The following is a 26773-nucleotide window of genomic DNA, read 5'->3' on the forward strand; positions in this document are numbered from 1 at the left end:
TTGCTAGTAACGCTGTGACATCTGGTGACGGGCATTCGACAGGAAGCATCGTGTGGCGGGCGCGCTCAGCTCCCATCTCCTCGTGCGTACGAAGTCTTGCTGCATGCCCCCACTCCAACACGGTTCCTCGCCTCTGGCTGGAGAGTCGTAAAAGCCATTCTCTTACTTATGCAGCTTCAGAGCATCGTATCGCCTTGCACGTCCTAGTGATCAATCCTCGTTCAACAGATCGTCCAAATCATCATCATCCCATCCACCCTTCCGTCTCTGCACCACAACCTTTCCCACTCCACCAGAACCACCTCCCTGCTCTTCCTGTTGTTTCGCCACAGCTCCTAGGATATCCTTCAATTGCTCCTCCGTAACCCTTTGTCTCAATTGTCCACTCCTCGCAAGCATAATAAGTCGATTCTCCACATCTTCGGCGCGCTGTGCGTTGACCATTCGAATCCGGTTGAGGCGATCGGCAGCGAAAGGTTCGAGGATTTGTGAGAGGATTGATTGTTTCTGTTCGGCTGCGGCACGTCTAGAAGAAATAAGTCAGTGGGTGAAGTCAAGAGGAAGAGTGGGTAGAAGAGTGTACTTTTGGGAGTCCTCTTCTGAGTTGCCGCCTGCGGAGGAACCACCGCCACCACCGCCTTGGGATTGTTGAAGTTGTTGGAGACGTGCTTGTCGGATTGCGTCGAGATCGGCGTCGGACATGTTGGGCGAATTGTTTGGGTTGTGTGGTGTTCGAGGCTGTTGCGCATGAGCAAGTGCGGGACATGTTGAAGTGGGATGAGGGAGTCGTGCCTGAGGCAATTGCAGCTCATCGCAATCGCAAGCGCGAATGGTTTGCTACGGTACGCTGCACACATATTTTGCTCATCATTTGCATACTTCCTTCGTTGGACATCGATAGACGCTTATTGCAACACACTATCACGAAGTCCCGTTTGAAAGCACGATCCCTTTCGTTCCCAGGGGACTAGTCAGCCAAAAGCATCTTTTCAATCTAGCTCTTTCAGCTGGCTAAACCCAAGTTAAGACGTACATTAACAATTACAAATTGTGCTTACTCATCGAAGCAAGCCTCTATAGCTCAGTGGTGTAAGTTCTTGAACCATCAGTTCAACCATCAAACATCCACTAACGTCCAATCAGAGAGCGTTGCACTTGTATACCTTGTATCCAGTCAATGCAAAGGTCGGTTGTGTAAGTTCTTCCACTGAATCATGCATTCAACCGAGCATCGCCTAATATCAATCGCAGTCAATCCAGCCTGGAGGCATTCTTTTTGCGTTTGTGCGGTAGCTTTTCAGCTTTTCAGACATGCCAAGCGGTTCGGGGGAGTAGAGACCGAGCTGTGGTGCTGCGATGACAGCAATGGAGAGTGGGCAAGAGCTGCGGGAATGCATTCTTTTGTATCTTGAATTGTATACGAATGTGAGAACTGGAGAGTGCTGTTATGCTATGGTGATGATGACTTGCAAGAACAAGACTGCCGTCATCAGCAGGTGTATTGATATTTGGATCACCCACGTATGTACATCGGTAACCTTTTGTTGCATGCCAGATCAAGGCCTTCGGCCGTCAACATCATCAAGCTCTCATTCTCACAATACCGGACTCGAAACATCCGCAGATATCTTCAGCGCATCCTCAAATGGCCCCCAAGTCATTCGACCACCTCCGCACTCCGTTCCAACTCCGAACTTCAACCCAGGCGATACCTTCTCAACAGCATCAATCATCTGCTTGGTCAACTCTGGTTTATGTTCATGCACAACGCCCAAATATAATTCCGTTCCATCTCTCTCGAGCAGGGGACGCAACTCGTTCAGTGGAGCCAGGTATTTGTCAAGTCCGACTTCAGGTCTCTCGACAGCGGATTTGGGTACGGGCATGTGCGTCCAATTTATCTTGCGTGGCGCAGCTTTCCTCACCATGATCTCTCTCTCCACAACGACGGCAAGAGAAGCTGGTTCGTGCCAATGCCTGTGATCGATGTCACCTATAATACTCATCAGTAACGTTCCTGGGCGTGGGCGGGTATCATTTACCATAACAATTGTGTAGTCCCACCTCGACATCCTCGTCTACCGCACTGATCAGGCGAACGATGTAATTAATCTGGTAGGTCTTCACATCGCCCTCCCACCAATGCTTGAACCATTCCAGTCCATTATCCTTGGCGACAGTATTAGGATTCGTGGCTTCCCAGAAGGCGGTATCTCCTGCAATATCTATTTGAATAGCCAGATCCTCATGCGGGATGGCGTCCTGCAGGTTCCGCATTGCGCGGAGCAGAGCTGCTTCATAGATCGGCTCGATCCGAGCCTGAAACGCTTTCTGCACAAATGGAAAAATGGTATTGGCCGGGGTAGGTATGCAGACCTGCAGCCGAACTCCCTTAGGAATCACTCCTTCGTCACGAAGCTTCTTGAAGACGGCATAGCTTTCGATAGCCGCCTTGTCATAACCAGTCTCCAAAGTTGTGCTCTCGATCGCTTTGATACCTTCGTCGATCTGCTCGGGTGTGAATTCGTCACTTTGGATGGGTCCGTTGACTACTCCGTCGTTCACCCAGCGGGTCTTCATGGGAGGATATGCATTGAACACCTCGGCTTGCCAGGTAGTGAACATGTGCCGAACGCCAGTTTCGCCATCGGGAATGCGTTTCAGACGTCCTGGGAGGGCCGCAAGACATTGTCGGAACACTGCTTCAGTGTCTGGGAGGGGAACGCTACCCACCAAGTGGCAACCCAGAATCTGCGCCATGGTGGTGGTTACGGTTGCCTTCGGCAAGAGGGTTGCGAGTGCGCCGGTTCGGCACTGGGTAGCGTAGTATGGATCGGAAGTCTTTTGCAGACTCCCCTGTTGTGCAGTTCCGATGCACAAGGTATATGAAAGTCACGTATGAGAGGAAGTGGCATGAGGTAGCCGTGGCAGAGACCCTCTACCAACTGCGTGCCTCAGTCGAAGGAGTATCTGTGCCGCAGGGGCACACATTCGCCTATGCAGCTAGCAAGACCGTTCGCTAGCTTTGCAGGTGGTCTCAGGCTCATGTTGAAGGTCGACGTTGAGGCAGCCAACTGTCGTTCGCGGGAACATGACCGCAGTAAAGCGTCCTCCTGGCAGACGAATCGGGCTCGCTGGCACATCCGATAGAGGTGTTGAGACCTTGAGCGCTAATGCAATGCCCTGGAAGAGACCGTGGGGAAGACTCATCACGCCGTGCTGTGTGAACGCTCTGCAGCTGGCGAAGCATCTGGCTAGCGAGTGGGGTGCACTCGGCAGACATTCCTCACAAGTCTTGGCGATTTGTGCATCTTGTTGGTGAAGAGTCTCGGCCGTGAAAGGTGTCGAACATTGACAAATGCTCTAAAGCATCGCGGACTGGCGGATGGAGCGCAGCTGTCTCCGTCCTATTTCTGGCAGTCGTGGAGTGGTTCCGATATGTCAAATCGACTGTGTCTTGCCCACGGTAACGACTGCCTCCGACCGAGTGCGCCGCCCTCGGCACACTAACTCCGGCACACTTCCTAGCTTCGAGACACGATGTGGGTGGCTTCTGTAGCAAGCTTTCACGCGGGCGAACGAACGACCACGACACCGCCGAGCGCAGCATGGGCCTCGTGCGCAAGCCATTTCGACCATTGACAGCCTGCATCGGCGCGGCAAGGCTGCGTCTGTCATTGGAAGTGTGAAGACATCCGCCAACATGTGCCGACGGGGGTGGAGGACATCGAGCATTTATTCTACATCACCGGCGTCCCCGCGACCCACTACGACGCAGCATATGTAACGAGGCCTGTCACGAGTTGGACGAAGTCTTCATTTACGCGGGATCCCCTCGAAAGAGACACAGCGCAACCGTCACAGAACACCTTCACGCCGGCAGAAACATGGAAGCCGATGATGCGGTCGAGCACGACAGTACCTTTGGAGGTGATCGAGAGTCCGTGGCAAGCAGCAGCACGTCTATGAGCAGCGCAGTCACCAGATACCAATACGAGAATGGTCGCCGATATCATGCCTATCAAGCTGGAAAGTACTTCTTTCCCAACGATGAGCAAGAGCTGGACCGGCAAGATTTGGAGCACCATAATCAGAAGTTACAGCTGGATGGGAAGCTACACAAGTGCCCTCTAGTGGATGAACCTAAAGAGATTCTAGATATCGGGACAGGCACTGGAATATGGTGTACGTGAAGCAGTTGCTAGACATCGCCCCTGCCCAAGCACTCTCTGCGAGCGGATGAAACTCTGCAGGTCTGGGATGACCAAAGGCAGAAGTCGGGTCGCATTGAATATTCAGAACATACGCTCACATTCTATTGACTACTATAGGCATGGAGATGGCGGACCAGTACCCCGATTGTCAGATCATAGGAACCGATCTAAGTCCCGTGCAACCGACATGGGTACCACCCAACTGCCGCTTCGAGATCGACGACTTCGAAAACGAATGGACGTTTGGCAACAATCGATTTGATATGATCCACCATCGCTTCCTAGTCGGCCACATATCGGATCCACCCGAATTCTACAAACGGGTATTCAACGCGCTGAAACCCGGAGGCAGCCTCGAGCTGGCGGAGATGGAGCTTGGGACATTTTGCGATGATGGCTCGGTGCCAGAAGACTGCTCCATCATGCAATGGGGTGATTATCTGAATGAAGCATTTCGAAAGATGGGCAGGGTACCGCTCACCGCAGACCAATACAAAGAATTGCTGGAGCAGCAGGGCTTCGAGAACGTGCACGCGGAGGTTATCAAGAGGCCCTCGAACGACTGGCCGAAGGATCCGAAGTGGAAAGAGATAGGACGGTACAGCTGCTTGAACTACCTGGAGGGCCTGGAAGGATTTACAGTGGCTCCATTCACCAGAATCCTGGGCTGGAAATTGGAAGAAGTGCAAGTCTTCGTGGCTGCTGTGCGCAAGGATTGGGTGAAGAGGAAATACCATGCATACCATAAGGGCATACTTGTATATGCGACAAAGCCCAAGCTACCGGCGCAATGAAAGAGGGGTGCTCATCTCGCAACGCCGCAATTTGTCCAATGGCACCCACCTGCGAACCAACCACGCAGAAAGCGATTCGCTTATGAGCACAAATCACCATCGCAATCCCAGACCTGCGGCCACGCCTCCAGTGATACGCTTGTTGCTCTGTTGGTGGAGGCGATCAGGTACATCTGGTCGCATGCAGCGCTGACGGCCGTCGCTTCCGCAGCTCACAAGAATGGTGTTCGATGTTGTGCTGAATTGCTTCCACAGCCTAGATTGCTGACTCGCACATTTCATAGGTCATCGTTGCCGAGGGGCCCATACAAATCCTTTGATCATTTGAAGCTTCTCGTTGCCTGTGACACCCCTACGGGAGTGTCCAATTCAACCACTTCGTTCTACCCGGAGGTACGGACCCGAATTGGGCAGGTCGGAGTTGGACGCCGATCCAATATTCGATCTCCAGCTTGGCAATTCATGCGACAGTGTGCCCAGAGAGACAGGAGTGTATTTGGAGTGAATTCAGATTTCGATCAAATGTGCAGTCAGCCAACTCGCCCAGATATCTTCGTCGCCCCGAGACTGTGACTGCGCCTTGAAAGAGAACAAGGTTTCGAGTGGGCGGAAGAGGCAGGCGTTGTGAAGCAATGGAACACATGGACCACACGGGAGGTGCAACAATTCGCTCACCTTCTTGCCCCCAGGCTCAACCCACGGGACATCGCCTGCGTTTAGCATCGGCATAAGTCTCATGTCTGGCGATCAGCAGGTCAGACAATTGCCCTTCGATCTCATGTATTGGCTTGGCATATTCCTATGGTTACTGGAATCGGACCGAGCGCCCTTCAAACATCTCTATGCCACCAGCCGCAAAGTCTGCCAGACAGTGTCTCTCCATCACTAGTAAGTGCTCCGTTTCTATCCCCGTCTGGACATGCGAACATGTCGCCGGCGTAGCCGCATCACCACAATAAACCACGTGGCAGACGCGAGATCCCCGACGGCCCGTTGGATGCCAAGAAAAAGTTCTGTATGGCGTGCTCGACCCAACAATCCAATGGAACGCCGAGACTAGACACCAATCCCTTGTCTTCCACGCACCTGGTAGCAAAACCGAGTCGACGCCACCGAAATAGTTGAGCGCTCCTGCCTGCCGAGACATATAATTGTGTCAATTCTCCGTAGGATTGCAATGATGCCACCGATGTCTGGTATGGCGACTACTTAATTGTTCTTAGACAAAAGGTAGTGGTATACCCACTAAGTCTGCAGTACTCCTTGCTTGACTTTCACTGGGATTGGTAGTGTTACAGCATACCAGTGGCCTGGGCTAGCAGCAGCAATAAGGTCAAGATGGGCATTCTCAATTGGCACCGAACGGACGATGACTCCGCTACTGTTGCGGAGGACAGCAGTATTGATCGCTCTGCAAAGAAGGTTTATGGCACTGTCAGCGAAGCTCGTGAGTGACGGTGGATTGTTCATCGCTTCGTGAGTTACTGACTTGACGCAGACGATGAATCTGGCATTGCACAACAATCAAAACGACAGATCGGCGTCGTCTCCGCGGCCTTCCTCATTTTCAACCGAATGGTTGGCACGGGAATTTTCGCTACACCTTCTGGTATCCTTTCTCAGACTGGCTCTGTCGGCTTGGCGCTTTTCATGTGGTTCGCTGGTATGCTGATCGCAGCTGCTGGTATGGCCGTCTACTTGGAGTTCGGAACAGGAATCCCAAAGTAGGTGACAATGTGCGAAAGGAGTGGGTGATGGGGACTGACAGAATACAGGAACGGTGGTGAGAAGAACTACCTCGAACACGTCTTCCGGAAACCCAAATTCCTTGCGACCGGTCTCTATACTGGCTATGTAATTCTTCTCGGTTGGGCAGGATCGAACTCTGTTGTGTTTGGCGAATACATCCTTACAGCTGCAAATGTCGAGGTCAACCGGTGGAACCAGCGTGGTGTCGGTCTGGCCTGCATTACATCCGCATTCTTGATTCACGGTCTGGCGCTCAAGTGGGGTCTGCGACTGCAAAACTTGCTCGGCACGATCAAGTTGATCATTATTCTAATCATCGTGGTCTCCGGCTGGGCTGCTCTTGGTGGTGCCATGAAGGCAGATAAACCAAGCCCGAGCAACTTCACCAACGCCTTCGAGGGCACGACTGGATCTGCATACGGAATTGTGACGGCTCTATACAACGTCATCTGGAGTTACATCGGATACAGCAACGCCAACTACGCTCTCAGCGAAACGAAGAACCCAATCAGGACTTTGAAGATCGCAGCCCCAACCGCGCTCATTCTCGTCGGTGTCCTCTACATGCTCGTCAACATCGCCTACTTCGCCGCAGTACCCAAAGACGAAATCCTCGCATCAAAGCGCATCCTAGCAGCTACTTTCTTCCGCAACATGTTCGGCGAATCAGCAGAACGCGCCATGTCCGTCTTTGTCGCTCTCTCAGCCTTCGGCAACGTTCTTTCTGTCATCTTCTCGCAAGGTCGATTGGTACAAGAACTAGGACGAGAAGGCATCCTCCCATTCTCCCGCTTCTGGGCAAGCAACCGACCTTTCAACGCCCCTCTCGCTGGTCTCTTCGAGCACTGGCTCGTATCCGTCATCATCATGATGGGTCCTCCACCTGGCGACGCTTATAACTTCATCCTCAATGTCATCAGCTACCCTCTCGCAATCGTCAACACGTTCGTCGCGCTCGGACTCATCTGGCTATACCTCCACAGACAAACCTGGGACTGGAATCCTCCGTTCAAGGCTACGCTCCCTGTTGCGGTCTTTTTCTTCCTTAGCAATGTTTACCTTGTCATTGCGCCTTTTGTGCCACCCACCGAAGGCAACAGCATTTACGAGACTCTGCCATATTATTTGCATTGCATTGTGGGATGGGCGATTATCGGAGGCGGGGGTCTTTACTGGCTCATTTGGGCTGTTGTTTTGCCTAAGATTGGAAAGTATGAGCTTGTGAGGGAAGAGTATACTGATGAGATTGATGGGTGGACGAGATATCATTTTATTAGGAGGAAGTTGGAATAGAGTCAACCTGGTTCTGAGTAGACATAGAATGAGCATGTGCCAGTAACAGACTGGATTATTGCGCGACCCGCTCACTTTCACTTATGTTATGCAGAGCATAGACCGTTTCAGCGACCTGGTACTCCAGACCATGGGGTGATTTGCTTCCAGGGACATCGACCAATCACATCTGACAGAGCAACACCAGAACCTTCCACCGCCGCCGACCTCATCTCAGCTCGCGGCAGGATGCGACCATGTCTCGCTGACGATGACATGGCTTCCAACATGTCGTTCTGATAGATTTCCTCTGCTACAAAGGCGTCGCAGTGGCAGCGGAACGGTAAGCGCTGGTGGTTGCTAAGACGTGGTTTCCTTTTCTTCGAGACAGTTCTGACTACCTCACGAAATGCGACGCGCGACGCTGCTGGCAGCAGCGACTCTCATACTGGACGCGTCCTGTGCGATTGTACAAAAGAGGGCGCCAACAAACCATGGTTGGGAACGTCGGTCGCTGACTCCAAAAGACAATTCGATCAAGCTTCACATTGCTGTGCGCCATGCCGATGATGGAGAGGCGATAGAGCGACAACTTGCTCTCGCATCAGATCCAAACAGTCCGAGCTTTCGACAGCATGTTTCGGCGGAGGAAGCAGCGCGACTATCGGAACCTACGCGAGAAAATGTTCACGAAGTCGAGGAGTGGCTTTGGGAGCACGACTTACTGGAAAAGGCATCACTCTTCGGTGGAATCTTTGAGATCGACACCACGATACAACAAGCAGAGCAGCTGCTCAACACGACGTACTCAACCTTCTCAGATGGCTGGAAAGAGATCAATCGCGCAGAGCTCTATCATCTTCCAAAGGCTGTCGCGGATTGCATTGACTTTGTGACGCCCACGACGAGCTTCCCACAGCCTGGAGATGCAGAGCAACAGGAGCACGCCAAGGAACTGCTCAGAAGATCCGGCCACATCTTCAAGAGACAACAGAATAATACGGAATGCACAGGTGCCGATGGCCTGGCTACTCCAAGCTGCATTCGCCGAGTCTACGACATCAACTTCGACGGACTGAACTACACGGCCCAACCAAACCGAACGACTTTCGCAGTCTACGCGACCGAAAGCGCTTCTTTCAACAACTCCGATCTGCAAGCCTATCTACGAGAATACAATCCAGCTGCCGCTCAAGCCAGCGCCAGCTACGAACTCGTGGGATCCGGCGGCGTACCTGATCCCGGCATCGCAGCCAAATTCGAGACATCCTTAGGAACCCAAGCGCTCCTCGGTCTCGCCTACCCTGAAGTCCAAAATGGAATTTTCTACAACTACGGCGGAGTATTTGGTCCAGAAATAGGCCAAACCTACGACAACTTTGTCACATTCCTGCAACAACTCCTCTCCAATGAGACAGTCCCATCCGTGATCAGCATCACAGAATCAGCAAACGAGAACCTCTTCGATCCAGACTACGCCAGAAGACTCTGTCTCATGATGGCACAAATCGGAGCTCGAGGCGTAAGCCTTCTATTCTCAACCGGAAACAACGGAGCCAACGGGCAAGAAGCCGGCGGCGAACATAAAACAATCTTCGAGCCCAAATTCCCAGCAAGTTGTCCCTGGGTCACAGCTGTAGGCGGCACGACGAACATCGGAGATGAAGAAGCTGCTGTCAATGGCACAATCCCGATAGCTTCTAGTGTAGCGATCACAGCAAGCGGAGGAGGCTTCTCGAATTTGTTTGCAAGACCGCGGTATCAGGCGAATCAAGTACAAAGCTACATCGATCAATACGTTCCGAAGACATATGAAAACGAATCTGGATTCAATTCTTCCGGAAGAGGATACCCCGATGTCGCAGCTTTCAGTACACAGTATCCGACATTCGTCGATGGATTTATGTTACCCATCGGTGGAACTTCGGCTTCGACGCCCACATGGGCTGCAATCATAAGTCTTTTGAATGACTATGAGGCTTTTCATGGGAGACCTCCACTCGGGTTCTTGAATCCTTGGCTGTATAGTTTAAATGGCACGGGATTGAAGGATATCGTGAAAGGAGGGGAGAATGTTGGAGCTTGTTCCGCGGCTCAGGGTTGTATGCTGGAGAAGGTTTTGGGGTATAATACGACGGAGGGGTGGGATGCTGTTACTGGGTTGGGGAGTCCGAGGTTTAGGGAGTTGGTGAGGGTGTTGGATGGGGGAAGGATTGGGTGAGTACTGAGTTGGGCTTTGGTGATAGGTTTGTTGCTGACTTTTGTGATAGATCTGATGAGGAGTTTACGTCGGTGGTGAGCAGTGCTGCGGCGGAGATAACTGCAACGGCTACCACGAGCGATGGTGCTGCGACTTCCACTGCCGCAGCGGCAAGTCGGTACGAAAACCGTGTCCAAGCAGCATTCCTGGGCATTGGCGCTCTTGTGCTCGCGGCCGTGTAGAGAATGGACGTCAAGTATACGAGCGACGCAGCTATGCCTAACGAAGAAACAATGACATGAGTTGAGCAGATTCTAATCACTTGAGACCTATGATCGCTACACAAGCTACGAAATCTCCTGTTTTCCGTCGCTTTCATGCCAGGCTTCGCAGTGTTCATGTCTCGGGAGCTCCCATCGTCTCTTTCGCCATCTACCTCCTATTACATCTGCAGTAAAACCTTGGACCATCTCCTGTTCCCGCAACGCATCTTCCGCCACTATAGATGTCCGATGTCGCTTGGCAGTAGTCGCTGCAGACTGCCTGGCAGTATGGTCTGGATCCAGAGAGTCAGCATGGTCGACATCAATGTGCCATAACCTGACAAGCAAGGCGTTGAAACAGATGGGAATGTCTTCTCTCACCCGTTGTCTCTGCATCGTGGGTTCGTGCATCCTTGAGCACTGACGAGGCCGATTGCGGCAGCAAGGGCGAAGATGATATTGAGCTTCATGGTGACAGGTGGATCTGGTTTGAATTGTTCGTTGACTAACTGCCCTGCCACTTCTCCAGTTCCACGACAAAGGTCCATGCATCTTTTATTATATACTCTCTTCCTCTCCACAAGCCACGCGATAATCCACCTCTGAGCTCGATCACCCCGCCTACACTATACCACGTTCTATACCATCCAGCTATACATCAAGAAAAATACGAGACGGCTTGCAACTACGCCATTCCAGGCTAGAAATTGTGCAGATCTTTGAGATTGGCCATAGGGCATGCTATTGAGGTAAACCACGTTCTCACAGCGATAAAGCCTATTGGGTGCTCTTATAGCTATTGCAACGCCACAATCTTTGACAAGAAATCTTGGCTCGCTAAAGTATGAGCTTGGAGTTGGTCGACAGTTGTGATGACAATCTTGGATCAAGAAGTAATATACTGCCACGAGACTGCACGTGGCGAGTTGCTGCGGCAGGTCATGTTGGATCTTCAATGTTGTGGTGATAGTGGACTGTTGATCGATAAAGAAATGATCGTGTTTGTATAGGCAAGGCTATTCCATTTTGTGACAGCGGTTTGCTAAAGACAGAAAATTCACTGATTGTATTTGTCTCATGCGATAGGCAAAGACAGACGCACGACCAAAAACCAGATGGCAATGAGACGCTGCGTAAAAGATACAACGCACGGAGTAGAGTAGCGATGGTGCCGTAGACAGGCATCGGCTCGTCGGCAAATTGTGGAGTGAAGGATTGATGAGTATGATTGCTGCATACTACTACAGACATAACGGCTGAAGCGAGCACCAAAAGCAGGCCGAAGTAAGTACTAACAATAAAGTCGAAGTCGAATTCGCCGCTCTCATCAAACCATCATCCTCCTCTTGCACAAATACTCATAATCCGGCATAGCCTTTTCAACTTTCTCCCTCAACTCCAGTGCTTTCGCCTCTCCGAACTTCGCTGTCCAAACGGGCATCATCTCCTCCGGCGATCCAGCTGTCGAACCCAATTTATCCGTCGTAATCTCCTTTGATGCGTCCAAACTCGACAGCATGATCCTCATACGTATCTCTTTCTGCTTCAGCTCGTCCGGACTCGCTGGGTTCCACTCGTATTGTAGCCTCTCCGGATCAAGCCCGATCTGGAGAGCCAGCTTCTGTGTGATGCCCTTCGGATTGACTAGAAGATCGTCTGCATCGACGACAATGGGCCGGACGCCATGGCTAACGTAGAAGTTGTAGAGTGAGCGATGGAAGTTGTACGTTGTGTTTGAGTCGATTGTTGCCTTTTTGGATGAGTCGGTGGAGTTTTTGGTCAAGCTTTCGGCGCATTCTTCGAATAAGTTGGTCATGTTTCGAAGAGCAGATTCGAAGACCCGGATTGGGTGGCGGATGAGAAATACTGGTCTCCAGGAAAGAAGGTAGGCGTCGGGCATCACGGTTTCGTTTAGCTCCGAGTAGAGAGATTCGTATCCAGGAACAGACCAGCGAAGAGGAGCGGCTTTGGGTTCGCCATTCTTGGGTTCACCGTTGACGAAGCGGGAGATGGCTGTGGGCTCGATGAACGTGTTACAGTGTTCTTTTGTGAACGCTACTTGGGTGTCGTTGTTAAAGTGGGTATCTTCTTCGAGGCTGGCAATACTCGCTGCGAATAGTTCGTGGATCGCTATCTTCTGCTCGTCGGTCCAGGTCTCTGGGGCATTGTCGATGGTGTGTTCATTCGCGTGGTGAACCATGGCCCCGAGGAAATGGTATCCACCATGTTTGACATTCTCCTGCTTATCGAGCGCAAGAATCCTTACAAGCAGGTTGGAGCAAGATCTCGGAATCGTAATGAGCATAGAGCGTCGAGGCCCACGGTGCTGCTGTGCACCGTTTCGGGCCGTCGCTTCATCGCCTATGGACATGGTGGCTGCGCTTCTTTCGACTTCACTTCTTCAAAATAAGTGTTGAGGGAGTCAATGATTGGTTGTAGAGAGACTGACGTGCTCGGCAAAGAGTTGACGTGATCGAGGTGAGAGGGGAGTATATGTACGTGCCCATCGGCACTATCTCTGATGCCTTCAGCTGCAAGGAAGCCCACACACCACGAGCGCTGCGAGCTCGCTCTGACGATCCACATGCAACGTGCCACATGGTGATGCTGTTACGCGGTCCTCTACTTTGACTCACGGCAAGCCAGAATCTTCAAGTGTCAGCAGTGCTGATCGCTCCTACAAGCAGCAGGTCCATCGCCACCCTGTTAGGGCCTACAGTCCATCGACCGAAGCCACTTACCATGGCGTGCTGCTAGAAGATCAAAGTCTCCGTCCTGGGAAAACCCGGCAAAGCTGAGGGGTAAATCCGTCAAAAAGCATCATCCTGCATTGCGAACGCACGCAGCCGCTTCGGTCGGCAGAAGCGATGGCGGGCGAGCGTTACACGTCGAAATCCACCAAGTCGCCACTCGTGAAACGTTCAAGCTGTCCTGTGAGTTTTCAGCCCTCGTCTGGAATCCTGCCAAGGATGAGCTGGAAGCAGTGGCTGCTCTGAAGGAATCGTGGAGCGCTACTTGAGCCAATCTCCACGCCACTGTTAGGCCGCCCAACACAGCTTGAGTCGCCATTCAACTCTTTGCTGGCGATCACTGAAAGGGACGAGCAGTAGTCAGCGGGTCTTCAATCCATATCACAAAGTCGTGGTATGAAGTGACACTGTTCTGCAACTTCTTGGCAGGCGTTGATCTGCTGCAAGCGCCGGGCGAGTTCGACATCCGAGGCCGGACGGACGGTGTCGCACTTTGGAAATGTCCGGCGACGAAGTCGTACTGTATCATGTCCACAATGATGTCAGAAGCAATTTGTCTGCAATGAGCAGTGGACGAGAAGGATAGAAACGGGAAAGGTGAGGTTGAGATGGTTAGACTTTGCATGGATGTGCCTTTCTCATCATCAGCCTCTCGTTCTTCTTGGCGTAAGCCGCAGAGGAAGCGACGTCCCGAAATCCCCTTCCACGAAGCTACGCTCTCGTCTGTATCCCTATCGACCTCTACCTCAACAAGTAACAGTCTCACTCCAAACCTTGACACGGAGCGAAGTGTCCATTCTTTCTGCCTTCTCCATCTCATGGCAGTCTCACAAAACCGACCAATTGACATTTAGTGGGAAAGAATACAATAACACGATTCTTTGGGCCCTGCCAGCCAACTCGAGACGCTAAGGATGCTGCCTCCGCGATCCTGTGCGATGATGCGCTACGCTGCATCGACATGAAGCCACATACCGGTCAGCAACGAGGCGCGGTCGAGCTTATGAGCACCTGGCCGACTCGATCTTGGGTGCACAGCATCGGGAGCAAGTGGCATACTGGATAGTTGTCAACGCCGTGACAAGCATTGCCTGTAAGACTGCCTCGAATCATGAACATCCACAGGCGAGAACATATCCTTCACCAGGAGCAAGCCACTTTCACAGCAAACCAAACCCCATAGCAGGAGCACAGATCGGCCATTGAAATCGAGAAGGATGGCCCTGGCACCTCCAGCGCAGACTCCCTGGTCGCCATTGCGTGCTAGCAGTACCGCTGAAGATGATCGAAGAACGTCGTGCGACCTCCGTGGAAAGCGATTTGACCAGCCCCACATGTCACGAAGACACCTTCAGGTCACTATGAGCGGTAAAAGGCTTCACTGTTTGCTGTAGCGTCCTGCGCCTCGCCGTGACTTGGGGCACGAGGTGGAGAAAAGCGATTTGAACATGCGACGCGTCTTCAGCGCAGCCAGTTCTTTCGGACAGGCGGTGCTCCTGGCAGATAAACCCAGCCAACTGGTCCAGATAGTGATCTCGGTAGGTCGTCAAACGCAGTCTTCATCTCTGTGGTTTGCCAGCGCTTTCGACATGATATCGCTGGGCTGGAGAGTTGAGACATATTGCGCTACTGCACATACGCCCATTCTTGGCATGACGTCACTGACGAGCGCGTCACTGTTTCGTTGTTGCTGTTCTTCCTTGCTTGCATTCATGTGAAAACGTCGTCTTTTCTGCTTCACAAACAAACACCATCAGCTCACAGACATCAAGCTTCATAGTATCGCAAGGTTGTCATCATGGCCGACAAGCTCAAGGAAACAGCCAAGCAAGAAGTCGCAGCTGCGTCGAAACAAGCCAACGAAGCAGTCAGATCTGGAGCTTACCTCTACCCGCTGAAGGTAACACAGATATCACGAAAGAGAATCCTGATGGACGCCCCCTAACAAGAGGTCAGGGCATCTTCTACTTCTGGACACACAAGTCACTATGGAAGCCGTTCCTCAACCGCCTTCTTCCCACTATGGGCCTCGGCATGGGCGTTACAGTCTTCATGTTCCTCTTCACATATCTTCCCCAGCTTGCGGTTCTGGTCTTCACGTCAGGCCCTCTGGCGGTCGTCACGACCGTTCTCCTGGTTCTGTCGGAGTCGAGCACTCTCACAATGTTCCTCGCAAGGAACCTTCTCATCGAGGAGTCGCTGATCGACACCTTCGATGGCACTTTGGTCGCACGCGGACACACTGCAATCGTGGAGAAGGATCGTCAGGTCAAGTCATCTGGATTTGGGGATGCGATCGAGAGACTTGGAAAGTTGGCAAGGAAGCCATTCCAGAAGTTCACGCCAGCTGCATTGGTCGTAAGTTACCCTGCTTTGACTTCTTAATGATCACGCTCCGCTAACATCTCGCCAGCGCTACCTGATCTCTCTGCCACTCAACTTCATCCCTGTAGTTGGTACAGCTATTTTCATCACGCTCCAAGCTCGCAATCGTGGTCCAGCATTCCACGCCCGCTACTTCCAACTCAAGGGCATGAGCGCCAACCAGCAGGAGAAGTACGTCGAGGCGCGTAAAGGCTATTACACGGCATTTGGTCTCCCGGCTGTCTTGCTCGAGCTCATTCCGCTTGCTGGTATCCTCTTCACCTTCACGAACACATGTGGTGCAGCTCTCATGGCTGCCGATTTCGAGCAACATGGCGATACAAGCCCAGAGTTGAGGGAAAAGGCCCAAGCCACGAGCTCGAATTCGAAGAAATCATCATAGGGCGACGGGGGCCATGCACGAAACGCAGATGGTATCTTCAGCCTGCGCGCGGTGGACTTCGCACAATTTGCGCCGAATGATTAATGATGGTTGTGAGGTCGAGCGGTGCTCAGTCACAGCAGAACTGAAATCGAGAACGTGCCAAGCTCGAAGCTCGCTTACGGAAATGGACGGCAGAATAGTAGCCCTACTGCTAATAGATAGGGCAAATAGCGGCCAATGAATCGTTGTAATCGCGCATAGGGCGTAGCATTGGAGTCGAGAAGTGCGTATCTAATGTAGGTACACATGGAGAGCGGGGTCAGTGAAGTCCAATCAATTGATTGAACAACGTCTGAAGCTCCCCTCTGCAAATGCTCCAAATTTGCCGAAAGCAGCAAGCGGATCCGAAGGTGAGTCGGTATACAACACCTCACTCGCACCCGAGACACTTCAACGTATGAACAACTTCAAATTTCGGCACCATCAATTGTTATAAGTCGTCGCCCCGTTGAAGGAACAAGAACAAGCGCAATCCTCCGGACCAGAACCCCGCGAACAGCACAAGAATCCAAAATGTCCAAAACCACCACCGAAACCTTCACCCAACAAGATCCCATCCCACCAACTACCTCCCCAACCCAACTCGGCACCACCGCTCAAGTAGCAGCCGTCGCACAAGAGACAAACTTCTCTTCCCAAGCTTCTTCTATCCTGCATGCCTCTCTCCGCTCCACACCACCCAAGATCGTATCAGCCAATGGAAATTACTTGTACACCGACTCGGGATACTCGATTTTGGATGCCACAGGCGGAGCAGCAGTAGCTTGTCTAGGACATAATCATCCTCGCGTCAAAGCTGCGATTAACAAGCAATTGGAAACGGGAGTGGCGTATGCTTATAGTCCGTTTTTCGCTACGGGGGTTGCGGAGGAGTTGGGGAGGAGGTTGGTGAGTGTCAGATCGATATTTCCCGGTTCTCAAAGTTTAGTTGTATCGCTGTTCTTGTTCTTCGCTACTTGGCAGCAGAGAATAGTTCAGCGTTGCCTTTTCGATCTCACAGCCATTTTTTCCCAAGACACCGTTCTTACACGAACTGCTAGGTCGCCAGTACGAACAACCGACTCACCCGCGCCTTCATCGTCTCCTCTGGAACAGAAGCCATTGAAGCTGCACTCAAACTCTCTCGGCAATATTTCATCGAACTTGAAGGACCTTCGACAAAACGCAAGAATTTCATCAGTAGGAAACAGTCTTACCACGGGAATACCCTTGGAGCCTTGGCTGTCGGCGGACATGTTGCCAGAAAAGCGATTTATGAGGATATTCTGATCAGTGAGAATGTGCGACATGTTGAGGCGTTTTATCCTTATCGGGGAACTAAGAATGGGACGACGGAGGAAGAGTATGTGGATGAGTTGGTGAGAGAGTTCGAAGAGGAGGTTGTGAGAATGGGCCCGGAAACGGTTTGTGCTTTTGTTGCGGAGACAATGTCAGGATTGACGTTGGGTGCTGTGCCGCCTGGAAACGGATATTTGAAGAAGATGAAAGCCGTCTGTGAGAAATTTGGCATCTTGTTCGTCTTGGATGAGGTCATGTCTGGAATGGGGAGGACGGGGACTTTGCATGCTTGGGAGCAGGAGGAAGGTGTTGTGCCAGATCTGCAGACTGTGGCGAAGGGGTTGGGCGCGGGATATGAGCCGATTGGGGCTTTGTTGGTCAAGAAGGAAGTGGTGGAGGTCTTGGAGAAGGGGAGTGGCGGGTTTGTGCATAGTCAGACGTATCAAGGCCATCCGGTGGCTTGTGCGGCGGCTTTGGAGGTGCAGAAGGTTGTGGAGGAGGAGAAGTTGTTGGAGAATGTGAGGGGTTTGGCGCCGGTTCTGGAGGGGCTGTTGAGGGACAAGTTGGCTGAGCACCCGAATGTTGGCGATATTCGGGGTAGGGGATTTATGTGGGGTGTAAGTTGCGGATATCGCTGAGACGCAGTCGACACTAACTGTGGTGCAGGTTGAATTGGTCAAGGATAAGAACACCATGGAGCCATTTCCTGCGCAGGAGAAGGTCGCGGCGAGAATTCACGCCACTGGTCTGCAAAAAGACTTTGGCATTTCGATATTGCCAGGCGGAGGTGTCGCCGATGGTGTCAATGGTGATGTAATTATGCTTGCTCCGGCGTACAATTGCACCAAGGAGGATCTTGAGCTCATCGTGGAAAGAATGGCCAAGGTTGTTGAGCATGTTTTGGGCAAGTGAGCAAGCGAGCAGCAGCCCAGAAGCAAGTGTATGGACTCACTGCGCAAATGCCGCACTCGCACGGCCATATGTAATCTATCGAAGTTGACGAGATACGAGATTTGGGTCCCGCTTCTACTCGTCAAGCCGCTGCGTTTCAGGTCTGCTGCCTACCTTGTAGATGTGTGCCAAGCGGCAGCAAAGGCGGAGGCGAATGGCCAATATGGGTATTTGGAGATCTTCGACGGGCTGTGACTGCGGCGATGATATCGCTCGAGTGTTTTAGAGCTGTAGCAAGCGACGACGATGTCGTTGCCACTGGATTCATTGAGGTCGTTCGTGGGTTGGCCCTAGAACTGAACATCGGCGACAAGTTTCGCCGGCACCCGAAGACGGGGTTCGTACTTCGTATCGACAGGTACGAGGAACGCGAACAGAACGGAGAAATGCTCTTCTCTGCGGCCGCAAGTGGACCACGCGAAATTACGTGCTTGCGGTGTGACATCTAGGTTCGGTATGCCACTCAGGGCAGAGCTGCCAGAAGTGCTCGATAGCATTTGCTATGCAGGCTGACACGACTAATCAATTCGGCCGCAACGCCAGAACAATGCCATCCAGTCGATGCCGCGTCAGTGGGAACGTGGCCGGTGGCATACCAGGCAAAAGTGCTTCAGTGTCCTTTTGAGACTCTCCAGATGCAGGCACGTGAGGGAGTCAGAACGGAGCAATGTGCATCCTATTTGCCGGCTCGTGCCCAGAAATCGTGCAGAAGCGCAGAAGCGGGATCCTTCGCGTGGCCGTTTTGGGCAGATCCTGGAATCGTCGGTCGGCAAGTGGCATGTCCACTTGCTTCTTTGCATGCCAAGTTGGTCTGCATTTCTTCTGCGAACGATTGCCACGAGGAACATCTGTCACTGGATCATTGTTGTGTTCCGTCCTCGGAGGGCCCGTGGACTGTAGTCACAGCAGCAGAGTCCAGAGGGCGGAGTAGCAGGATAGGTGTCAGCATGTTCCATGTTTATGAGACGGTGGTATCCGATGTGTTTTGTGAACACTTCCTGCTGTTCTATTCGCTGTCGCGTGTAGCCGCAGCCACATGCATCATTTCCCAGGCAAGCTCCCGACGGAAGCCAAACTCCACCAAGCCTCAAGGCTTCTTTGACAGTAACCACGAGAATGGACCATGTGCTGTGAGAGAATGCGCGATGCAGCTGTACAGAAGTTGATGAAAGGCGATGAGTACGCATACGATGAGTGAGCACAGTATCCCATGTCGTCGGCGAGTTTATTCGAGTGAGGCGCAGTCAGCTCCATCCTTTCACTGGAGTCTCCGTCTGTGCAGTTTCATCCGCCGCCCGCGCGCCGCTGCCGCTGCTCTGTTGTCGCTGTCGCGTGCCCCGATCTCCTGTCCAACTTTCATACCACATCGTTCTCCTCTTTCAGCACATCCTATTCTTGTCTTGCATCTCACCGGATCATGCTCACCTTCTTCCGTGTAACCGCCTAAATCACCTCTCCAATCCACCGAACCGCCGCCGTCTCCTCCACTCATTTCCGCTTGCGCCGAACTTCGAGCTACTCCTTGACTACGCTTGCGGCACGAACTCCGGGAACACACTGCACTTCGTACATCCTCACACTTACACGGCTCTGCAATAGACATACTGTACAGCAGTGACAAGAGAGGATTGAGAGCAGCATGGCCGCACCGGACAACACAATGCCCGACCTGGGCAAACCGCAATCGCAAGCGAGACACTTTTTCGAGCCTCTGGTATGCACGATCGGCACTCGTTCAAGGCTACAGTACAGCTGGCACAGGTCCGGATGCTAACTCTATACTGCAGCTCGTTGTCACCATTATGCTGGTATCATTAATAGCGAACCGCGACCGCAACTTCTCGATAATACCAGGACCCGACTCGTCCTCAGAATCGCTTATGAAGAATGCCTCCTACGAAGAGACAACACCCACGTCGAGTCGAAGCGCTTCACCCGAGGGTCGCCAAAAACCCAGCATCGAGCTAGTCAACAGCCCATTCGTCTCGCAATCCGATTCGAACATGAACTTCCCATCGAGAATCCTCCAACGCTTCCCCTTCTTGGTCGAGATGTTCTACTGGGCGCTGAACTTTTTGGCTTATGCTTTGACGAAGAAGATTGGAGCTGCATTGTACAATCGAAATGCCAATAACGAGGTGACCGAGCTGGCACAATCGCACGGGATTGCGATTCTGAATTTGGAACATAACACTATGGCGAAGATTTTCTTTCCGATCTCCGAGGTAGATTTCCAACGCTTCTTTCTGAACGGACATTTGGGCTTCATGACTCTGTTCAACCAGTTCTACTCCCTTGTCCATATTCCTGGAACAGTCGCGTGAGTACCCTATCAATCTCTTGGAACCGCATCTTCAACCCACTAACTTTGCTACCAGATACCTCTCCTGGTGGTACTACACCGCTCCCTCCCATGACCACTTCGCCCTCGCTCGCCGCACAATGACGCTGGGCAACTTCTCCGCCTTCATGATCTTCTCCTTCTGGCCTTGCATGCCTCCGCGCCTGCTTCCGGAATCCTTCGGGTTCAAAGATACTGTGCGCCAGTCCAACGCCGAGTCCGTCTGGGTTGGCGGCGCGAACGTCAACCAACTTGCCGCCATGCCTTCACTTCACTTTACCTACGCCTTTACCATCGGCTGTACTTTCCTCTGGCACTCCGGACTCCCTAGCATGCTTCGCGGCCGCCGAACGGGCAAAAGCCCTATCCTCAGTTTCATTTGGATCTTGGCCGGCATCCTGTACCCTCTGCTCGTCCTGTCCATCATTGTGGCCACAGCGAATCACTACTACATGGACGCCGTGGTTGCGACCTTCTCGGTTGCCTTGTCGTTCATGCTCAATCGGGTCTGGTACGTTCTGTTGCCGTTGGAGGCGCTGTTCCTGAAGGTAGTGAGGCTACGGAAGCCCACGCCCACGACCGCGCAAGGCAAGAGAAAATTGCTGGAGAGGCCGAGAGTTATCGTGGAGGAGTGGGCGTAAAATACACGCCGGAGTCTGCGAACGCTGTCTGCGTTTTGTTTCGAGCATAAGCCTTTCTTGTTCATCTCATTTTCGCTCGATTGGATTTGGCGTGGAGTCCTGGAGTTTTCAAGTTTCCGTCTTTCAACAAGTCCTCATCGAGGAGGGCCATTCCTACTTTGCTGCGAGAAGTACAGCGCGGGAGAGACAGGGAAGAAGTGTGTGGATATGCTACAACGTTGCTCGATCTGTCCTGCATAGTTGACGGAGAATTTCTTGCGCAACATGTCGAATTTCTGCATTGCGTGAGCTGGGAAAACAATATGCCAAAATTGAATGGGGTAGGAAGAGAGAAGGACACGGATGAAGCAGGCGCCTGTATGATGTCCTGTAGTGAGTGAGATGATTCGGATTGGATGAGGACGATGCTGGACGCCACTGATAGCTCCATTGAATTGTGAAATGTATACCATGCTTGTAATTACCAGTCATCTTACTGGATATTCTCTTACGGTGCGTCTTCAGCACTTTCCTTCGGGTGGGTGACTTCGCAGGAAGGAGCAATTGAAGAGAGGCTTGGCGAAGGGCAGCTCCGGCGCCCCAAGCTCCATCTCTCTCTTTCGTACTTTCACACTCGCCGATTTCTGTTCTGCGCAAGGATTGAGTTCTTTGCACCTTCATCATGGCACCTTGTATTGACGAAACCAGCGCCGAAGACCACCGAAAGACGCGCCGTCATTGTTCTGGCCGCGAGATGCTCGGTCAGGGAAGCTGAGCGAGCCGCTGCAAACGAAGCTCGTTCACAAAGCACACACTCTCTGCTGAGCGCGACAGCTCTCAAGCAGCAGCAAGCCCAAGGTCAGACACTGCTGTCTCGAAGTCGGACCGCGGCGAAGAATTGGAGTGTACGATGATTCGCATCGCACGATGCACCAGCTTGGAAGCGGCCAACGCGAAAGCCGTGCTTCGCATGGCATGACAGCAACTTCACAAGTATATGCTACATCTCGCGTGGCAGTTTTCCATCAGGCCACTGCTGCGTCGAACCATTCCGCAACGCGCAACTGGACCCATCTTCTATATGCGCTATGGCGTTCAAAAAGTTTTGGTGGGGCCATCGTATGGCTTGAGACTATGGCGTTGGGCTTCGCACGTGGATGCAGCCTGGATGCCTTTGGACTTTCTTAGATGCTTGGCTTGCATGACCGACCTCACCGAGTAGGCAAACCCAACGCCATGTCTTTCGGTATGCGCGATGGACCAAAGAGGCTGCTCTGATGCGCTACAGAAGACTTTCTTGGAAGCATGCTGTGCGCAAATTGTAACTGGATCTGCCATCGTAGCGTGAATTGGGTTGCTTGGATTTCCGTATACGGCAAGTGGACATAGCACACTTACACTCTCTTGGTATGCGCTACCAGCACGCACGTGGACGCCACGAGGGTCGCGGTCCTGACGCCGTTCGCTAAAGACTGGCAGATTCTGCAACGCCTCGATGAGCCTCAAGACCAACTGCGGTGAGGCCGAAAGCTTTCGAATGCACTAGGTGTGCGCGACACTGAAGCTGTGAACGCCTAGCGGTGTTGTTGACACTGACATTGGCCGCACTCCGCCTACATGCAAGCCCTCGCAAGCCAGTACCATGCTTCGATGGACTGGACATGCGCAGTGGGCTCTGCTGAGCGCAGACTCACTGCCCCAACGTGCGGCTTTCCACCGCAGATAAGTGGAAAGCCATACCCAACTCTGTGAAAATCTCTGCTCGTGGATCTTCCTTGCTCGAAACATTTGCGCAACCAGAATGCGGCTTTTCGCATATTCTTCCATTATTGGGTTGGCTCTGGCCAACCCTGTGGCAGAGCTGCAAGCACGCCAACTGAATCCAGCGCAGTCTTTCTCTTGTAGAACAACACACACTTCAGCATGTATGGCTGGCACTTCGATGGCGGCTGCGAGCGCTTTCTGCAAGTCTCGTGGCCATGGCACGTTCACCAATTTGGTTCGAACCACAGGCACTCAATGGAGGTAATAGCGATTCCCAAAAGCTGTCCTAGTGTGACACAAGCTAAGAATTCACACAGGACAGTCATGACTACCATGACCTCAACCACTGGAACTACCACAATTACTGCTGCAAGGGTCTCGACCACAATCACAAGGTAAACTTACCCGATTTCACAGTGGGTGACACATGCTGATAGTATTTGATAGTGTCCGGACTTCAATGACGACGCAGACGACTACCTTTTCAAGTACAACGACTTCAACGATAGAGTCGACCTTGGAGCTCGTAGGGACGGTCGAGTCGTGCCCCGGTTATACTCCATCTGTCACTGCCATTGATCCTGCAAATACTGGATCTCCAGACGAAGGAGATCCAACCAGCGACACGACGACTTCATCTTCTGATCCTTCGGGCTCCACCCCTAGCCCGGTAGGAGAGGATGCTTCTCTTCCCACAGCCTCGCCAACTGTCGTCCGTGGTGCTTTCTCGAGCTGCCCCAGCAGCGAATTCGAAATCATCGAGTTCAATAACGGCGCGGGAGACTATCAAATCTTTTGTGGCAATATAGAGAACTACGACCTGCTTGGCCGATCAACCGCGTCAACGTTCTCGCAATGCCTGGCGCGATGTGTAACGGACGTGCTGGGATGCCACGCAATCACATGGGTTCCGGGCAACGGCGATTGCCAGTACAAGAAGATTAGTGGGTCATTCCAATATAAGCACGCGAACGAAAGCTAACGTAGAACAGGGGATCGTAGCCATTACCAGAGATCGGCGAACGATGCCACTGGGGCATACCCGCGCGGTACCGCTTTTATCTCTGCTGGCCGAGTGTCACGCAGTTCTAGCGATTCTTGGCCGCCTCGTCTGGCTTACGCGAAGCGCGACGTAGCAGCACCTGTACTCCCACGCCAGGCTACTCCCGTCAAGCCAGCTTGCCTAGCAGCTACCAATTCAGCGCAGACTGTCGCTGCTTGCAACTGCGTCATCCCGGTTTCGACGACTACGGTGACCAGCACGAGCTCGACTGGGGTGACTAGCACGAGAACCATTAGCTCTACTCGCAATGTAAACAGCTCCTCTTCACGTATCAGAGGTCTCTCACTGACGACATACAGATCCTGGCTACTACGACCACTACACCCACTACCACTTTCACGACCGTGCGCACAACTGTCATGACAAGGGTGAGATCTATGACCAAATGGGACACCAAAACGACTACAAACGTTATCACGACCACGAACAGCTGGGTCTTGGCTCCGAGTGCCGTTCCATCGGCCTTCTACATCGTTGACCAGGATATGGCCTTCGCGGAATGGCCAGCGGACGCCGATGAGATCTTCTATCACGTCCAGTACGACTGGGACCAATCTGATGACGAGTACGCTCCTACACTCTTCTCGCTCACTGGTGACAAGCTTTCGGTGGCGGACTTGACATCCAGTGATGACGGTGCTGCTGAAGGTTACAGCGTCGTTGGCCAAACATATGACGGTCCTGGCATGCAGATCATGGCACTCGCCGACGCTGGTGGCTATCAAGTCCCGTCTTGCAGGATTGAGCCGACTGAAGACGGAAAGTGTCCTTTGATGTGCAACCTCGGAACGAACGACGTCAATTCGAGAAACAATGATGGTTTGTGGACGTTGCTGCCGCATGGAGAGCAGTCGGAGTTCACGAATTATGTGTTGGCTGCTGATGTTCAGGTTGACGAGGGTGAGTGATCGGCGTCTCTTACATTGCTGTCTCGAAGGAGCATCTGGCTAATCACAATTCGAAAAACAGGTGGCGGAGACAATGGCGGCGGCGACACCGGAGGCGAAGACCCAAGCACACCTGCCCTGAAGGAGTGCTCAATCCCCGCCAACCCAGGTCCAGGCCCATTCCACTGCACCTTTGATCCGTTCGAAAATTTCGATACTTACGTGAACAATTCGGCACCCATCATTGAACGAACACTTGACAGCTTGACCGCATGTCGCGACCTTTGTGACTATACGACTGGGATCACAGGATGTTTTGGTGGTAATTATAACTGCCGCACTGGGCTGTGTACGTTGTTTAAGCATGGGACCCAGATCGGCACGTACCATTATCAGAACAAGGATTATATGTTCAGCATCTCCAAGAGGACGTGTCAGCCTGGAGACTTTTGAGAGGATGATGGCGTGCTGGAATTTGTTTGATGGAGTGGCTGCTTCCTAGTCTTGTCATGTTTGCGCTGAGATAGATGGTCATATGCCTATACTACGATATTGATACCCTGTTCTCGTGCCGATGCGAGGTCATGTTGGCTGAGTGTGCTGACCACGGTGTTTGTCGACCCTGCTCTTGATAGTTGTCTCTTATTGCATTGGAGCATCTTGCGTTGTGCAAAGCAGTCCTCCACACGCTTCTTGCAACGATGAAACGAATCGTCCTCACCCTCCTCCTCTCTAAAACCCTCGCCGCACGCACCAGCGACACCTTCTCCACCTCCGACTGCGATACCAATATCAAGATCAGCAGCAACCCCCTCGGCTCCGGCTCCCACATCGAAGACGTCTTCAACATCCTCACAGACGACCGCTGGACAAGCAGTTGCAGTAAATTCCATCAACCTGCTGCCACGAACCAAAACCTCAAAGCTCTGAATCTCGGCTGGAGGTATTTACATGAATTGAATTCTGCTGCGATGTATGCGTTGTCAAAGGAAGGATATGAGAATGATGAGGAACATCGGAGATTGGCGACGAGGTTTTTTGGGATTTTGCCGGGGGTGGAGAGGAAGAGGAAGGGGGTGTTCAAGGTGGAGGAGGTGGAGGTTTTGGGGAAGGGGAGGTTGGAGGGGGAGAAGATGGGGCATGCGAGGAGTATGTTCTCGACATCTCCTTTCTTTCTTTCTGAGGGACACTTGATTGATCATGCTGACTGACTGACTGACTGACTGACTTACAGAATGGTTCTCCAACGTCCAGAAAATCCTCGACAACAAACTCCCTCCACCTCAACGACCCTGGCTATTCTGTGATTCAGATTTCATGGAATTGCAAACTGGGTCCGATCTCGTGCAGAATGAAGATCGGTATCATGTTCTGAAGACACAGAATTCTTATATGACATTGGAAGACGCAATGGCGTATCATCCACATCGACAAACTGTTCTGCAGAATAATTGGCTTTTCAAATCGGATATTCCGGGCACGACGTATATTCCTTATTCGAAAGCGGAGTATGCGGTTGTGGTACAGAACAGTGCTGAAGGACCTGCTCCCTTTCCGCTTGATGAGAAGGGAAGGTCACATGAATGTAATTCAGGCATCGATGGGATCACGAGACCTGCGAGGGAAATCAAGTTGAAGACGAATCCAGCCAGGGCTTGCGTGGACATCGGAATTTGTTTATCGAGTTATTGTTTGTCCGAACTCGTTTGTGGGACATGAGAGAAGGCCGGCTTGGACGAAGTTCTTGGATACGAGGCCGCAGGTTGAGGGGACTTTGCTTGATGATATGGGGATTGGGGCGCTGACGTTGTATCATGA

General features: G+C 52.3%; 11 protein-coding genes across 11 annotated transcripts; 8 read left to right on the plus strand and 3 right to left on the minus strand.

The window, feature by feature from the left end:
• Positions 1 to 210: 210 nt before the first annotated feature.
• Positions 211 to 702, minus strand: RHO25_002297 (uncharacterized protein; the record flags this gene model as incomplete). The annotated part of the gene is made up of 2 exons (XM_023594848.2): positions 211 to 526; positions 584 to 702. The coding sequence occupies 2 exons, from the start codon at positions 700 to 702 to the stop codon at positions 211 to 213; spliced, it is 435 nt and encodes a 144-aa protein (XP_023459578.2).
• Positions 703 to 1595: 893 nt separating this feature from the next.
• Positions 1596 to 2760, minus strand: RHO25_002298 (uncharacterized protein; the record flags this gene model as incomplete). The annotated part of the gene is made up of 2 exons (XM_023594846.2): positions 1596 to 1993; positions 2043 to 2760. The coding sequence occupies 2 exons, from the start codon at positions 2758 to 2760 to the stop codon at positions 1596 to 1598; spliced, it is 1116 nt and encodes a 371-aa protein (XP_023459580.1).
• Positions 2761 to 3887: 1127 nt separating this feature from the next.
• RHO25_002299 (uncharacterized protein) lies at positions 3888 to 5008 on the plus strand (the record flags this gene model as incomplete). The annotated part of the gene is made up of 2 exons (XM_023594845.2): positions 3888 to 4185; positions 4332 to 5008. 2 exons carry the CDS (start codon positions 3888 to 3890, stop codon positions 5006 to 5008), a joined length of 975 nt encoding a protein of 324 aa, XP_023459581.1.
• A 1338-nt stretch (positions 5009 to 6346) lies between these two features.
• Positions 6347 to 8050, plus strand: RHO25_002300 (uncharacterized protein; the record flags this gene model as incomplete). Its single annotated transcript, XM_023594844.2, has 3 exons — positions 6347 to 6455; positions 6507 to 6732; positions 6784 to 8050. 3 exons carry the CDS (start codon positions 6347 to 6349, stop codon positions 8048 to 8050), a joined length of 1602 nt encoding a protein of 533 aa, XP_023459574.1.
• Positions 8051 to 8438: 388 nt separating this feature from the next.
• RHO25_002301 (uncharacterized protein) lies at positions 8439 to 10471 on the plus strand (the record flags this gene model as incomplete). Its single annotated transcript, XM_023594843.2, has 2 exons — positions 8439 to 10246; positions 10300 to 10471. The coding sequence occupies 2 exons, from the start codon at positions 8439 to 8441 to the stop codon at positions 10469 to 10471; spliced, it is 1980 nt and encodes a 659-aa protein (XP_023459575.1).
• Positions 10472 to 11819: 1348 nt separating this feature from the next.
• RHO25_002302 (uncharacterized protein) lies at positions 11820 to 12863 on the minus strand (the record flags this gene model as incomplete). The annotated part of the gene is made up of 1 exon (XM_023594842.2): positions 11820 to 12863. The coding sequence occupies one exon, from the start codon at positions 12861 to 12863 to the stop codon at positions 11820 to 11822; it is 1044 nt and encodes a 347-aa protein (XP_023459576.1).
• A 2177-nt stretch (positions 12864 to 15040) lies between these two features.
• RHO25_002303 (uncharacterized protein) lies at positions 15041 to 16009 on the plus strand (the record flags this gene model as incomplete). Its single annotated transcript, XM_023594841.2, has 3 exons — positions 15041 to 15142; positions 15199 to 15600; positions 15656 to 16009. 3 exons carry the CDS (start codon positions 15041 to 15043, stop codon positions 16007 to 16009), a joined length of 858 nt encoding a protein of 285 aa, XP_023459577.1.
• A 555-nt stretch (positions 16010 to 16564) lies between these two features.
• RHO25_002304 (uncharacterized protein) lies at positions 16565 to 18241 on the plus strand (the record flags this gene model as incomplete). Its single annotated transcript, XM_023594840.2, has 3 exons — positions 16565 to 16939; positions 17092 to 17946; positions 17996 to 18241. The coding sequence occupies 3 exons, from the start codon at positions 16565 to 16567 to the stop codon at positions 18239 to 18241; spliced, it is 1476 nt and encodes a 491-aa protein (XP_023458452.1).
• Positions 18242 to 19919: 1678 nt separating this feature from the next.
• On the plus strand, positions 19920 to 21262 carry RHO25_002305 (uncharacterized protein; the record flags this gene model as incomplete). The annotated part of the gene is made up of 3 exons (XM_023594839.2): positions 19920 to 19994; positions 20068 to 20600; positions 20659 to 21262. The coding sequence occupies 3 exons, from the start codon at positions 19920 to 19922 to the stop codon at positions 21260 to 21262; spliced, it is 1212 nt and encodes a 403-aa protein (XP_023458451.1).
• Positions 21263 to 23329: 2067 nt separating this feature from the next.
• On the plus strand, positions 23330 to 25408 carry RHO25_002306 (uncharacterized protein; the record flags this gene model as incomplete). Its single annotated transcript, XM_065602223.1, has 5 exons — positions 23330 to 23400; positions 23453 to 23949; positions 23998 to 24317; positions 24368 to 24968; positions 25038 to 25408. 5 exons carry the CDS (start codon positions 23330 to 23332, stop codon positions 25406 to 25408), a joined length of 1860 nt encoding a protein of 619 aa, XP_065458295.1.
• A 248-nt stretch (positions 25409 to 25656) lies between these two features.
• Positions 25657 to 26674, plus strand: RHO25_002307 (uncharacterized protein; the record flags this gene model as incomplete). The annotated part of the gene is made up of 2 exons (XM_065602224.1): positions 25657 to 26104; positions 26190 to 26674. The coding sequence occupies 2 exons, from the start codon at positions 25657 to 25659 to the stop codon at positions 26672 to 26674; spliced, it is 933 nt and encodes a 310-aa protein (XP_065458296.1).
• Between the last annotated feature and the right edge of the window lie 99 nt (positions 26675 to 26773).

The sequence above is a fragment of the Cercospora beticola genome, chromosome 2 (assembly GCF_033473495.1).
Source record: "Cercospora beticola chromosome 2, complete sequence".
In the NCBI taxonomy this organism is placed as follows: Eukaryota; Fungi; Ascomycota; class Dothideomycetes; order Mycosphaerellales; family Mycosphaerellaceae; genus Cercospora; species Cercospora beticola.